Source organism: Apteryx mantelli, chromosome 3 (genome assembly GCF_036417845.1).
Source record: "Apteryx mantelli isolate bAptMan1 chromosome 3, bAptMan1.hap1, whole genome shotgun sequence".
In the NCBI taxonomy this organism is placed as follows: domain Eukaryota; kingdom Metazoa; phylum Chordata; class Aves; order Apterygiformes; family Apterygidae; genus Apteryx; species Apteryx mantelli.
Genome location: NC_089980.1, coordinates 106,785,851 through 106,797,927, shown reverse-complemented (window position 1 = coordinate 106,797,927; position 12,077 = coordinate 106,785,851). Strand labels below are relative to the sequence as shown.

General features: G+C 44.8%; 2 protein-coding genes across 8 annotated transcripts in view; one reads left to right on the top strand and one right to left on the bottom strand.

Annotated features, from left to right (window-relative positions):
• The window catches only part of LMBRD1 (LMBR1 domain containing 1), a 90,367-nt gene extending 83,248 nt beyond the window's left edge, over window positions 1–7,119 (bottom strand). For all 7 annotated transcript variants that reach the window (XM_067294126.1, XM_013952385.2, XM_067294127.1 and 4 more), the window contains exons 1-2: window positions 7,051–7,119; window positions 5,917–6,093 (exon numbers count right to left, since the gene is read on the bottom strand). In XM_067294126.1, coding sequence (XP_067150227.1) covers window positions 5,917–6,093; window positions 7,051–7,110 — 237 coding nt within the window. In that variant the 5' untranslated portion in view covers window positions 7,111–7,119. The remainder of the gene's footprint in view (window positions 1–5,916; window positions 6,094–7,050) is intronic.
• A 3,229-nt stretch (window positions 7,120–10,348) lies between these two features.
• Window positions 10,349–12,077, top strand: part of LOC106492492 (collagen alpha-1(XIX) chain-like) — a 151,024-nt gene continuing 149,295 nt past the window's right edge. Inside the window, exons 1-2 of the mRNA XM_013952343.2 lie at window positions 10,349–10,366; window positions 11,918–12,034. The gene's annotated coding sequence lies outside the window, so the exon portion shown is untranslated. The remainder of the gene's footprint in view (window positions 10,367–11,917; window positions 12,035–12,077) is intronic.

The window sequence follows — 12,077 nt, the reverse complement described above, 5'->3', positions numbered from 1 at the left end:
GCATCCCATCAGGGCCCATGGATTTGTGGGTGTCAAGTTTGCTTAAATGATCTCTAACCCACTCCTCCTCCACCAAGGGAAAGTCTTCCTTCCTCCAGACTTTCTCTCTTGCCTCCAGGATCTGGGGTTCCTGAGGGCTGGCCTGAGCAGTAAAGACTGAAGCAAAGAAGGCATTCAGTAACTCTGCCTTCTCTGCATCCTTCGTCACCAGGGCACCCACCCCATTCAGCAAAGGGCCCACATTTTCCCTAGTCTTCCTCTTGCTGCTGATGTATTTGAAGAAGCCCTTCTTGCTGTCCTTGACATCTCTAGCCAGATTTAATTCCAAACGGGCCTTAGCCTTCCTCATCGCATCCCTGCATACTCTGACAACGTTCCTATATTCCTCCCAAGTGGCCTGTCCCCCTTTCCACTTTCTGTATACTTCCTTCTTCTGGTTGAGTTTTGCCAGGAGCTCCTTGCTCATCCATGCAGGTCTCCTGCCTCCTTTGCTTGACTTCCTACTCATAGCGATGCACCGCTCTTGAGCCTGGAGGAAGTGATGTTTGAATATTAACCAGCTCTCTTGAACACCCCTTCCTTCTAGGGCCCTCACCCATGGGATTCCTCCAAGTAGGTCCCTGAAGAGGCCAAAGTTTGCTCTCCTGAAGTCCAGGGTTGCGATCCTACTTGGTGCCCTGCTGCCTCCTCGCAGGATCCTGAACTCCACCATCTCATGGTCACTGCAGCCAAGGCAGCCCCCGACCTTCACATCTTCCACCAGTCCTTCTTTGTTTGTTAGTACCAGGTCCAGCAGCACACCTCTCCTTGTTGGCTCCTCCACCACCTGTGTCAAGAAGTTGTCACCAATGCTCTGCAGGAACCTCCAGGACTGTTTGTGCCTAGCTGTGTTGTCTTTCCAGCAGATATCAGGGTGGTTGAAGTCCCCCATGAGAACCAGGGCCTGGGATCATGAGGCTACTTCCAGCTGTCTGTAGAAGGCCTCATCGACTTCCTCATCCTGATCAGGTGGCCTGTAGTAAACACCCACAACAGTGTCACCCATGCTAGCCTGCCCTTTGATCCTTACCCAGAAGCTCTCGACTCGCTCTTCATCCACCCCTAGGCACAGCTCCATACATTCCAGTTGCTCTCTCACATAAAGAGCAACTCCACCACCTCGCTTTCCTGGCCTGTCTTTCCTAAAAAGCACATAGCCATCCATGACAGCGCTCCAGTCATGCAAGCTATCCCACCATGTCTCTGTAATGGCAGGGAAGTACAATGATAGAAACCAACAGGTACCAGATGCCATGAGCCACTGTTCATAGTGAAGGACAGACTTCACATACTGATTATACATTCAACTAAGACTGAAGCTAATGCTACCATCAAAATGGGCAGAACCACAAAGTGAACCAAGGCTGACCAAGTTATGGCCCTTGCCAAGAAAGACTTCTGAACACAGTGAAAAAGAGATACAGAACAAGCTGCTTTAAGTACATCCATCCAGAAAGCAGCATCAAGGACAGTCATTTGTCTGGGTACTACACTTCATACAGTTAAGAATGCCAATTCTCAAAGCCAGGACACATACCTTGCTACTCAGTGAAGGTGCATACAACTGAATGAGCACTCAGTAAGCAACTGAAGTAGTCAGACAAGCCTTGACTTCAATGTAGCTTCTGCCATTAGCACAAAAAGATTGTCCATGAGTTAGATACAAGTTTGTTCAAGGAAAGCTCTTGAGAATCTCTGCAGGTTGACAGTAGGATCAGACTGATAAGCCTGACAAAAATCCACATGTAGTATCTTTGGTGAATAGAAGTTGAGGATCCTTGTTTCTTTCTCATTCTGACAGGTTCTTATTCAGCACTAACACTGGGAATTAATGGGGAGGGGGAGGAAAAGAGTATGTACAGCAAAAAAAAATTGTTTAGACAGTATCTGGATACCTGCCACTACTCTTTTTGAATAAGCTTCCGAAACATCCAGCTGAAGGATTCTTGAAGAACTAACTTTATCTAGTGAGAAAGTTAGCCACACCTATCTGAATCTGCCTCAAACATTTCCTGAGAACAAGGTAAGTAACCTAGTGAAGACTTTCAGCTCTGGCTTTCCAGAGCAATGGATTCTTGCCAAACTCATAGGCCTTCAGTAGGTCCCAGAGAGAGCGCCTTAGAGGCGGTGGCTAGAAAGAGGCAATCTCTTGGAGGTATTCTGAGCCCAACCTAGGCCATTCTACCTGTGAAGCAGTAGCAGAAAGGAAGCAAACACTATCCAGGACATGGCCAAGAGCTTTAAGAGTTCATGAAGAACTCGTGTCAAGATGCTAACCTCTTCCTACCTTCAAACTGAGTTATGGAATCAAAGCTGTGTTTAACATGTAGATCTCTGTGGTTCTGACTGACTTCAGATCACTCAACTTTACCAGGAAGACCAGGTTAATATTTGTTTCACAATTTCAGCACTCCAGCTGGTATCAAGTGTATTAATAATCAGGAAGACCTCATTACTGCTACAAAGCTAGAAACTCATTGAGCTGAACCACAGAGAAGAATGAATTTCTGCAAGGCTATACAGAACAATTTTAGTTCAATATCTGGAGACAGGACATCAGAACTGCACCATCCACACATCAGGAAGTAACTAGGGCTGTGAAGTCTCAAAAGCATAGGCAAGGTACTTTAATGAGAAAGGTTTCCTAGCAGCATGGAAGCCTGTTGCTTTCTGGTATGATTCATATCATAGCATGTAGCCATTAAAACAGAAACACAGTTTAAGAAAAATTACTAATTTAAGTACACAGCATTCATTCTGTTAATCATATTTCCTTAAATAAGACAGTAGTGACTGCACTACCACATTTGGCCTCCTATTTCCCCCCAAAATTTATTTCTCAAATCAAGGAATGCATACATTAACAAGTTAGGTCTCCGATTCTCCCCTTTTGATGCAAAATTCCACTTCATCTCTAGCAGATGCTTAGGCATTTTTCAGCTTGGCCAATTGATATCATTTCTCTGGCTAGCCAGACTATCATTCTCAGCCATCTGCTACCATCCTACTGACACATGAAAAATTTCTTCCAAATTCTATATGGATCTGTTATGAACAAACAATGTCTGAAGACAAACTTTTAGCCAAAGCATTAATAGCTTTACTCTATTACTACTTAGCAATAACATCACAAAATCATGTCACAGCTCAATTCTAAAGGCCTCTTATGACTTAAATTTGCAAAAGCCCCAGCCAAAAAGCATTATGCTGGCTGCAGGCTAGCTCCTAAACACTGTCAAGGTTCTGGGAGGACCTGGTTTCACTTTTGGGAGTGGAGTGGCCAGGGAACATAAACAGTAATTGTCTGAAGTGAGCACAGAATCTGATTCATTCAGTCTATGGAACACCCACCATTGATCACTTAGTGAACCAGAACTTCTGAAGAATATGCAGCAATTCAATGTCTACTTAAGCTTTAAACACAGGACTCAAGACAAGTAACAATATTTTAAGAAGTTCAGGACATAGGTACCAGTTAACTGTAGACATATAGTAATCAAACCAGTGCTTTTTCTTTAATTTTTATTACAATATTACATATTACATATTAGAATTTATTTATTCTTCTACTACTAGACAATGACTTAGTCTTATCTAATTTCCTTACCTGTTGAAATTCTTTAACATAGCAGTAGTTGTCAAGATAGTCAATTTATTCCTTGCATCTCATTAAAACAGCTCATCTCTGACTTAATGCAAAGGTGCTTTGAAAGTAACCAAAAAATGTTGCCTTTAGCGGAATGTACTGAACAGCATATCACTTAAAGTTCATCATAAGTATTCCTTGACATACAAACCTATCATAGGAATATTCTTTTTCAGGCTGTTTGCTATATTAGTTCAAGATTGTAGAGTGCCAGAATGAAGGTAAGTAAAGAGGGGTCAAAAATCTCCTTTTAAAGAAAACTTCAAAATTGAGAACAAGACTTCAACCACCTCCAACAGGTGAGGTTATCTAAAACCAGAATGTAGAACTATTACAGGTACCAGACATTAAGTGCATTGCTGTAAAACAAGACATACTGGTAATCAAGACTGAATCTATTGTGCAGACATTTAACTCCTGTTTCAGGGTCATTCCCTCACTTCACTTTTGTCTCTCCCCTAGTCTAAGTAGCAGGCACATGGAATCCATAGCCTCAGAATCAAAAATAGGCTTTCACAAAGAGGAAGAATGAACATAGGAAAGAGTTACCTATTACAGACTTATTTTGAGAATACCAGCAAATTGCTCATCCTCTCAATATTTCTCAGATTTTAAGTGAGCTGCAAGGAGAAGTGTTAAGAAATGCACAAGGTGCATTTCTTCAGTGAAAAAAAAAATCAGTCTATAGTCACTACATGCATCTCCAAGAATCAAAAGCAGCCTGTACAGAACTACTGAACTAATCCTCCATTTTTCCATTTCATTGAACAACGTTAAGTGGTAGAAACCTAGCATGACTCCACAACTGTCCATTTTACTACAGATCTAACTAGGCTCCATAGCCAGCTAAGCTCAAAGTTCAAGCAGTGTTTCAAGAATTTGCACATATGCTCTCCTAAAGAAATATTATCAGGAAAAATACTTAAACAGAAAAATAAAACACTTCAAGCTGTTTCTGTATGTTTGAGGGGAGGTATAATAATTCATTGCTAAGTTGTTCCAGTTATTAATATGCTCCAGTCTGAGTGGCCTGTTTTTAATGATAGTGACCAAGTGTCTCAGAAGACATTAACTTCAAGAACACTAAACCCCTATTTAGTCAAATAACAAGTGCACAGAACCATACATAGGCAAAACATGGAGAACAATAGAAATTGCTACTATGTAATATAACAAAAGACCTATAGTAAAATCAAGACTGTAACAGAAGGGACAACAGCTGCTAGTCTTTCAATCCCCTCAGCTCCACTCAATACTTCAGTAAACTGTGTTACTCCAGAAGGGACAGCTTTTAGGTAGCAGCATCAAATAATTCAAAGTTGCCATCTCCCTGCAGATGTTGCTTTGAACTATGAACATATGCCTAAAGACAGAGAAAGCTACTTCCAGCAAAGCTGGCATCACTCACTATAACAGATGCTGGAAGACCTGCATGTACATTTGGGTTTTGTTTAAAGCTACTGCAGTAGAAAACTTTTCCTGAAAAATCACTACTGTGTTGTGATGATGCATCATTGTAATGGTTCATGACATAACCTTGAAACATTATGTTAGGCATATCAGTTTGCCAAGCAAACCCCCCACATCTCATAATGACAGTAGTTCAGTTAAGGCAGTATCAGCCAAGAAAAGAGGTTACTGTACTTTCCATCCCTTCAGGGGTTTTCTGGCTCTCCCTGCTTAAAGTGCACACCCATAGGTTATCTCAGTGTCTACATTTATGTAGATTTAGACCTATACAGATTTACTGCATCAGTGCTTCAGAACCAGATTAAAAGAATGCTGGCAAAAAAGGACAACTGAAGTAACTTCAAATAGCAAATAAGCAATCCAGTCTGTTTTTAAATAGCAGCACCAAATTCTGTTCTAAATTGCTGTGTTATGACATAGTAAAAACTAATATCTAGAAGTTGGATTTATAGCCTAAGGATGGTAATAAGCACTCATTTTAGCACAATACAGAGAATGTTTGGAAATACCTAGAATTTGGAAAGTCTGACAGGAAAAATAAAATGAGAGCTGAAATCCACTGAAATCCACTTCAAACAAACAAAGCATACTCTCATCTTTGCAGTGCTAGTACCAAGCCTCCTAAAAACCTCAAGCAATTAAACAGGTATTAATATAGGTTTTGAACACTTTGATAACCAAAGGTAAAGCAAGATACATCCTCTTTCAACACAGTAAGAATTACTTTTCTCAAGTAGTTATATTTTAAAATAAGCCAGTACCTTAAATGTACCATTTTGGTTTTTCATATACGAAACCAAGAAGATGTCCACTGGTAGTAGTGCTGATGAGATGAGAGCAATTGCCAATGCAAAAATAGCTGTTATGGTGGAAATTACTTCACTTTCCCGTCGACTCTGATACTTGCGTACATAAACCCAGCAGAAAATGAGAATAGCCTGAAATGCACAGTAAAAGATAGTTGTAAAGTTGTATAATTCAGACAACAGAAGTCAGCTACTGAAGCTGGACCTTATTACTTGGTACTGATTACCAACATAGCACCAACACACCTTTTACTTGAGTCCTAAGGACCTGTATTATATTCATCACATACAGCTCCCTATGTTAACTAATTGACTGCTGCAACAACCAGAACAGCATTAATATACAAAGCAGCCAAAAATCCAAGCAAGCAGTGCTGATCGTACAGACACAAAGACAATAGAGCCCCAGATCCTCTGTTTCCAGAGGGTTTTGAATTATGACATTGTAGCACCACCCTCACCACTAAGACTCAATAAAGCTTTCACTACCAGAGCAAGAGGGACAGGCAGCCAGGGGAGGGGGAAGAAGGAGCAAGGGAAAGGGAGTCAGCCAGCTCCAGGCAAGAGAAAATTGGAAGCAAAGGCAGGGGGAGGGGAGGAAGAGAAGGGGCAAGGGAAGCTCCCCAGGCCAGAGGAGGCAGGGGGGGCACCACAGAGGGGCAAGGGAAGCTCCCCAGGCCAGAGGAGGTGGGGGGGGATGGCCTCAGAGGGGCAAGGGAAGCTCCCCAGGCCAGGCTTAGGGTGTGACAGGTGGCAAAGGAAGCACCCTGGGCCAGGGAAGCACTCCAGGCCAAGGTTGGGCAAGGGAAGGGGAAAGGAGGGCAAGCACCCCTGACTAGGCCCGGGCAGGAGAGAGGCAGGGAAGGAGGGAAAGGCCGGGGAAGAAGGGGTGAAGAAGAGAGAGGGAAGACCAGTGCCAGCCGGCCCCCCTCCGCCGCCTCCCCCCTTCTCCCTCGGCAGGGGACCGGCCGCTCCCCAGGCAGGCCGCCCTTAGAGCGCTGAGGGAGCCCGCACCAGAGCGGCTGCGGGGAGGCGGCCCCCGGATGCCCACACGAGGGGAAAGCAGGGCCGCAGAGAGACGTTTCTTACCAGCAGCGCGAGAGCGAAGAGACACCAGCCCGTCAGCAGCTCGGACGCGACCGCCGCCATCTTCGCTCCCGTCAGCCACTGCAGCCGTACAGCCCCTGGGGCGGAGCCTTTAAAGGGGCGGGACGCTCCGTCACCATGGAGACCCTGTTAACAACCGCCTGCGGCACAGCCGCGGCTTGTGACGTCACGGAAGGGGGCGGGGCCGCCGGCGGCGGTTGGTTTCGGTTTCGCTCACGGCCGCGGGTGTGGGCGGGTCCGGCCCTTCTCGTTACTGCCGGCAGCAAAGTGAAATCACGAATTAAAAGCGAAGGTCTGTAAAGCACGGGCTTGTCCGCCGGACAGGTGCTACGGCAGGGACTGCCCCACCTCAGGAACCGCCACGACCCAGCCCTCCCCTCCTGCCGCCTCCCTGCCGGTTGGTTCTGCCTTCACCGCCGGCAAACCCGGGGAGCGGTGGGTGGAGGGAGAGCCACGCCAGACGCTTGGGAATACTTGTTTAACAGACAAGAAGGAAAAAAAGGCACGTGTGAGAAAAGATAAAAGGTACACCAAGAGGGCCTGGAACAGTTTTAATTTTTTTATCCCCGTTTTTCTCCATAAAGGTACTTAAAATCTTGCCGTACATTGCATACAGTTTTCTAAAACGTCCTGCCCTGTGCTTGGTTTCATTAGCCTGCGGTGTATCGTGTACAGACACGGGCATGTCGCCAGACGCATGGACCGGTGGGAGGCAGCGAGCCGAGAAGCCGCTGCTGTGGTGCCGCCGCGAGGGCAGGCAGCAGAGCGGCTATGTCCAGGGAGGCCCGGAGGGCTTGCGGCCCCCAGGAAAAAAATCCTGGGCGTGGGGGCCAGCTTTAATACTGTGTCGGGGCGACCGGGCCGTTGCCTGGGCCACTTCGTGCTCTCGAGGGAAGGCAGCTGCTGGCAAGTGGCGCGCGGCCTCTCGTGCGCAGCGAGGCAGCAGCGGGCAGTGCCTCGCCCGAGCGCGCGCGGGTGGTGCGAGGGGAGGGCGGGGCCGCGGGGGGGCGGGGCTGTGCGGGGGGAGGGGCCGCAGCACTGCCCGAGCTGGGCTGGTGTGCGGCGTGAGGGCGGGGCGGGCCGCGAAGGACGCTCAGGGGCGAGTTGAGGCGGGGCCAGGCGGGGCCGAGGCAAGCTTGTACAGCGGGAGAAGGGAGCGGGTGGCTCAGGGAGGGGGAGGGTCTCGCCCCAGCGCGGCTGACGCGCTTCGTGGGGGCCACATGCGAGGAACTGTTAAGGCACCCCAAGTGGGCTGACGGGCGTTGAGAGGTGGGGATTCAGACTGACAGGCGTTTAGGGATGGGGTTCAGACTGACAGGCGTTGAGAGCTGGGAGGTCAGACTGACAGGCATTCCGGGGTGGGGGTTCAGACTGACAGGCCTTCAGGGATGGGGGTTCACACTGACAGGTGTTCAGGGGTGGGAGGTCAGGCTGACAGACATTCAGGGGTGGGGGTTCAGACTGATAGGGGATCAGAGGTGGGTTCAGACTGACAGGCGTTCAGGGATGGGGGTTCAGACTGACAAGCATTCGGGGTGGGCAGTTTGTACTGACAGGTGTTCAGAGGTGGGGCATTCACCCAGGCTTGCAGCCTTGTAAGAAGGATGGAGATTGGGAGCCTTGTCCCAGGGCGCAGACTGGCCGTGCTGGTTTCCATGGGGCGCAGAGGGAGAGAGCCTGCTGCAACAGCGGCAGTCATGAGCCTTGCACTGGTTCATCTGCTGGGGTTCAGGGACAAATGACAAGTCTTTCTCCTGGGAGGGAAGCGCCCCTTGTGGTGATACAGGCCAGGACTGACTGGCTCAGGAGCAGCTCTTCAGGACCTCGAGATCCTTGGGGGGCAAGGAGCTGAGTGTGAGCCAGAAGTGTGCCCTGGCAGCACAGCTGGCCAACAGCACCCTGGGCTGTGTCAACACGAGCCCAGCCAGTAGATGAAGGGAAGGGATTATCTACCTCTACTTGGCCCTCATTAGACCACATTATAATATCTTGTCCAGTTTTGGGCTCCCCAATGCAGGAAGGGTATCAATGAACTGGAGTGAGTTCAGCAGAGGGCTGCCAGGATGGCTGGGGTCTGGAGCACTTGCCCTGTGAGGAGAGGCTGAGGGAGCAGGGCTGGTTGAGCATGGAGAAGAGAGGGGTTTGGGGGGACCAAACAGCAGCCTGCCAGTGCCTATGGGGAGGTCGCTGAGAAAAGAGAGCCAGGCTCTTCACAGTGGTGCATGGTAGGAGGAGGAAAGACAGCAGGCGTAAACTGAAATAGGAGGATCCAACTTGATATGTGGAGAAAACAAAACAATGCAAGGATAATTAAGCAGTGGAGCAGGTTGCCCGGTGGGGCTGTACATGCTCCATCCTTAGAGATTTACAAGACTCAACTGGATAAAAAATTGAGCGACCTGTTCTCAATTCCATGACCCTTTTTTGGGAAGGAGGTTGGACAGGAAAGGTGCCAAGGGTCCCTTCCAACCTGAATGAGCCAGTGATTAATGCCACTCACAGAGCAACTATACTTAGATAGAAGATAGTTTTCTGGAGAACACAAAGTAAATTGCTGTTCTCAGAAACTGCACTAAGAATTGAATAATACAAGGCAGTAGAATGAAGCAACATCACAGAGAGGAAGAATGACATGAGATTATAGCTGCTAGTTTTAGCCATTATCATTTATGCCTTCTGATGTGTAGCTGCATAGCAGCAGTTACATCTGTAGTTTTGACTTCACAGGGGAGCAATTTCCTTTCTCCTATTTCTATCCTGTCGTAAATATATGTTCTTTAACTGTTTGTATCATGTACCACTTGGTTGTGAAAGAATAGTGATACAATGAAGTACTGATTTCTCTACTAGGAGAAGAAAGGGACTGAATCCTGAGAAGAAAAAGTTCAAGCATATGTAGTCAAATGGCACACTCTGCGTATATGCAAATTGTCTTGGCAGAGCCAGGCATGCACGTGTAAATAGTGAGGAACAATCTCAGGGTTTTATTCAGTGTTGAAGGTTTTGGTGTGTATAATATTTATTTTACAAGACCCAAAGGAATGCTAGGGCTTCAAGCTGCTGCTAAGACTTAATGTTCACTGTCTCTGGTAATAGCAACAGCAGAGATGGATAGATGAGATAACTCTTTTTTTCTATGATATGGACAAGAATTTAGTTTAACATGTTCTTCCTATTTCATTTATTTTCCTTGTGAGTGAACTGCCTGTCTCTATGGGTTGCAGCTGGACATTTGAGTAGAAGAAAAAAAACTGAAAGGTGATTACAGAGGAGGAGTGGTGAAGAGATTCATCGTTTGGTAATAAGTGATTTTTAATAAATAAATTTGCATTAATTAATAAGAAGAGAATGCCCTCATTTTAAGTGTAAAAATATAGTTTAAATGGCAGGAGAATTTTTATTTGCAGTAATTTGAATTTTAGGGGCATTTTCATATTTTACCCACCAGAGGGCTCCCATATTGTAGTTCTCCAGAATTGTTCCCAGGCCTTATGCAGTAAATAGGAGGTTTGCCAGGGATTTCAGTAGAAGCCAAATCTTAAAGTCCTCACTTTGAAAAATTTCTCTAATTTCTTCAGACGTTTTAGTACGGCAAAATTTCAGGGGTTGGTTTGTAAAATATGAGTGATTTTGTAGCTATGTAAGTGTAGACTTTAAAGTAAGTCTGATTTTACATAACCAAAACGGATTATTCCAAATCTTACTCTCTGTCTGTCAAGCTCTGTCACTATTGATGGCATCACTGCTTTCCAAGGTATTCAAGCCCATAATTCAGTGCCATCATCAAAGCTTCCATTTCTGTAGCTATTCACAACCAGAGTATATCTATATGTTGCTATTTCTTCACTATTATATATTCAAGAATTAATTCTTCTCTATTATTGTATGACTAATTCTTGTCTAAAACATCATTTTTTCTCATGTCTACAACTATAGCATTTCCATTCTTAACTCCTTTGATAAACTTTAATTCAAAAAGAGATGGAAAATCATATTACATCTGCTCATGTTGATCTTCTCACCTTCTTCTTTTGGTCTCTGTTGGTGTCTCTATTTGTCTCTATTTGTTGCATGAAATACAGAGATTTTTTTCATACTAGTACAGATTTGTGCAATCCTGTCTCTCTCTTTTACGTATTGACAGACCTCAGTGTCTCTTCTCATTCCTTCATTCCAGGAACCATATTGCTTTCTGTTTCTGAAATGCTCAGTTTGTTCACCAAAATCCTCCCCCCTTTTTTTACACAGCCTATTAAAATATGGAATATCCTTCATAAACCAGTACACAGAGCCTTCACTCATGTCTTCCTTCAAAATACCCGTTCCTACTCTTTTCTGGTTTAATACCTAAAATACCATGACAACAGATAATGGCTATGAAATTGATGATTTCTGAAATTTATTTTACATCTTATTTATATCTCTCTTTTATACAAACAGTTAATGCATATTTGTATTAATGTAATTCTCATTTATCTTCTTTCATTATTTATTTTGTAATTTTGCATTGTGTTTCAATTAGATTATAGTCTCCTGTAGGGAGCTTTTTTGCTTCCCACCACGCAAGGTCTTCAATACACTAATAAAATGCATGCTAGTAATTTAATGTTTTGTTTAACAAACAAATGAAAAACAGATTCTGCTGATATAGATGATTAAGTCTTGAAATCTTTTCTAGCAGTTAGTAAAAAGTGATACAGATACACTAGAAATGTTGAGTTTTTCTATAAAATAGCATAATGGTGCACAGCAAGTGTTCACTTAAATTACTTTTTACATATATTTATTTTGTGTGTATATTTGCTTTTGTATAAAAACCTTCTTATTTTCCAGCCCTGTTTCTTCACAGCATTATTATTTGCCTTGTTATGGTGATAGGCCATAAAAGCCAGTAACAAATAAATGAGATGGACATTTTATGATCACCAAGGAGAAGATAACCGTGAGAAATTCTGCTCTAATCAAGGTAACTATTTGCTATAATGCACTCACTATCCCTGAAAATTTAA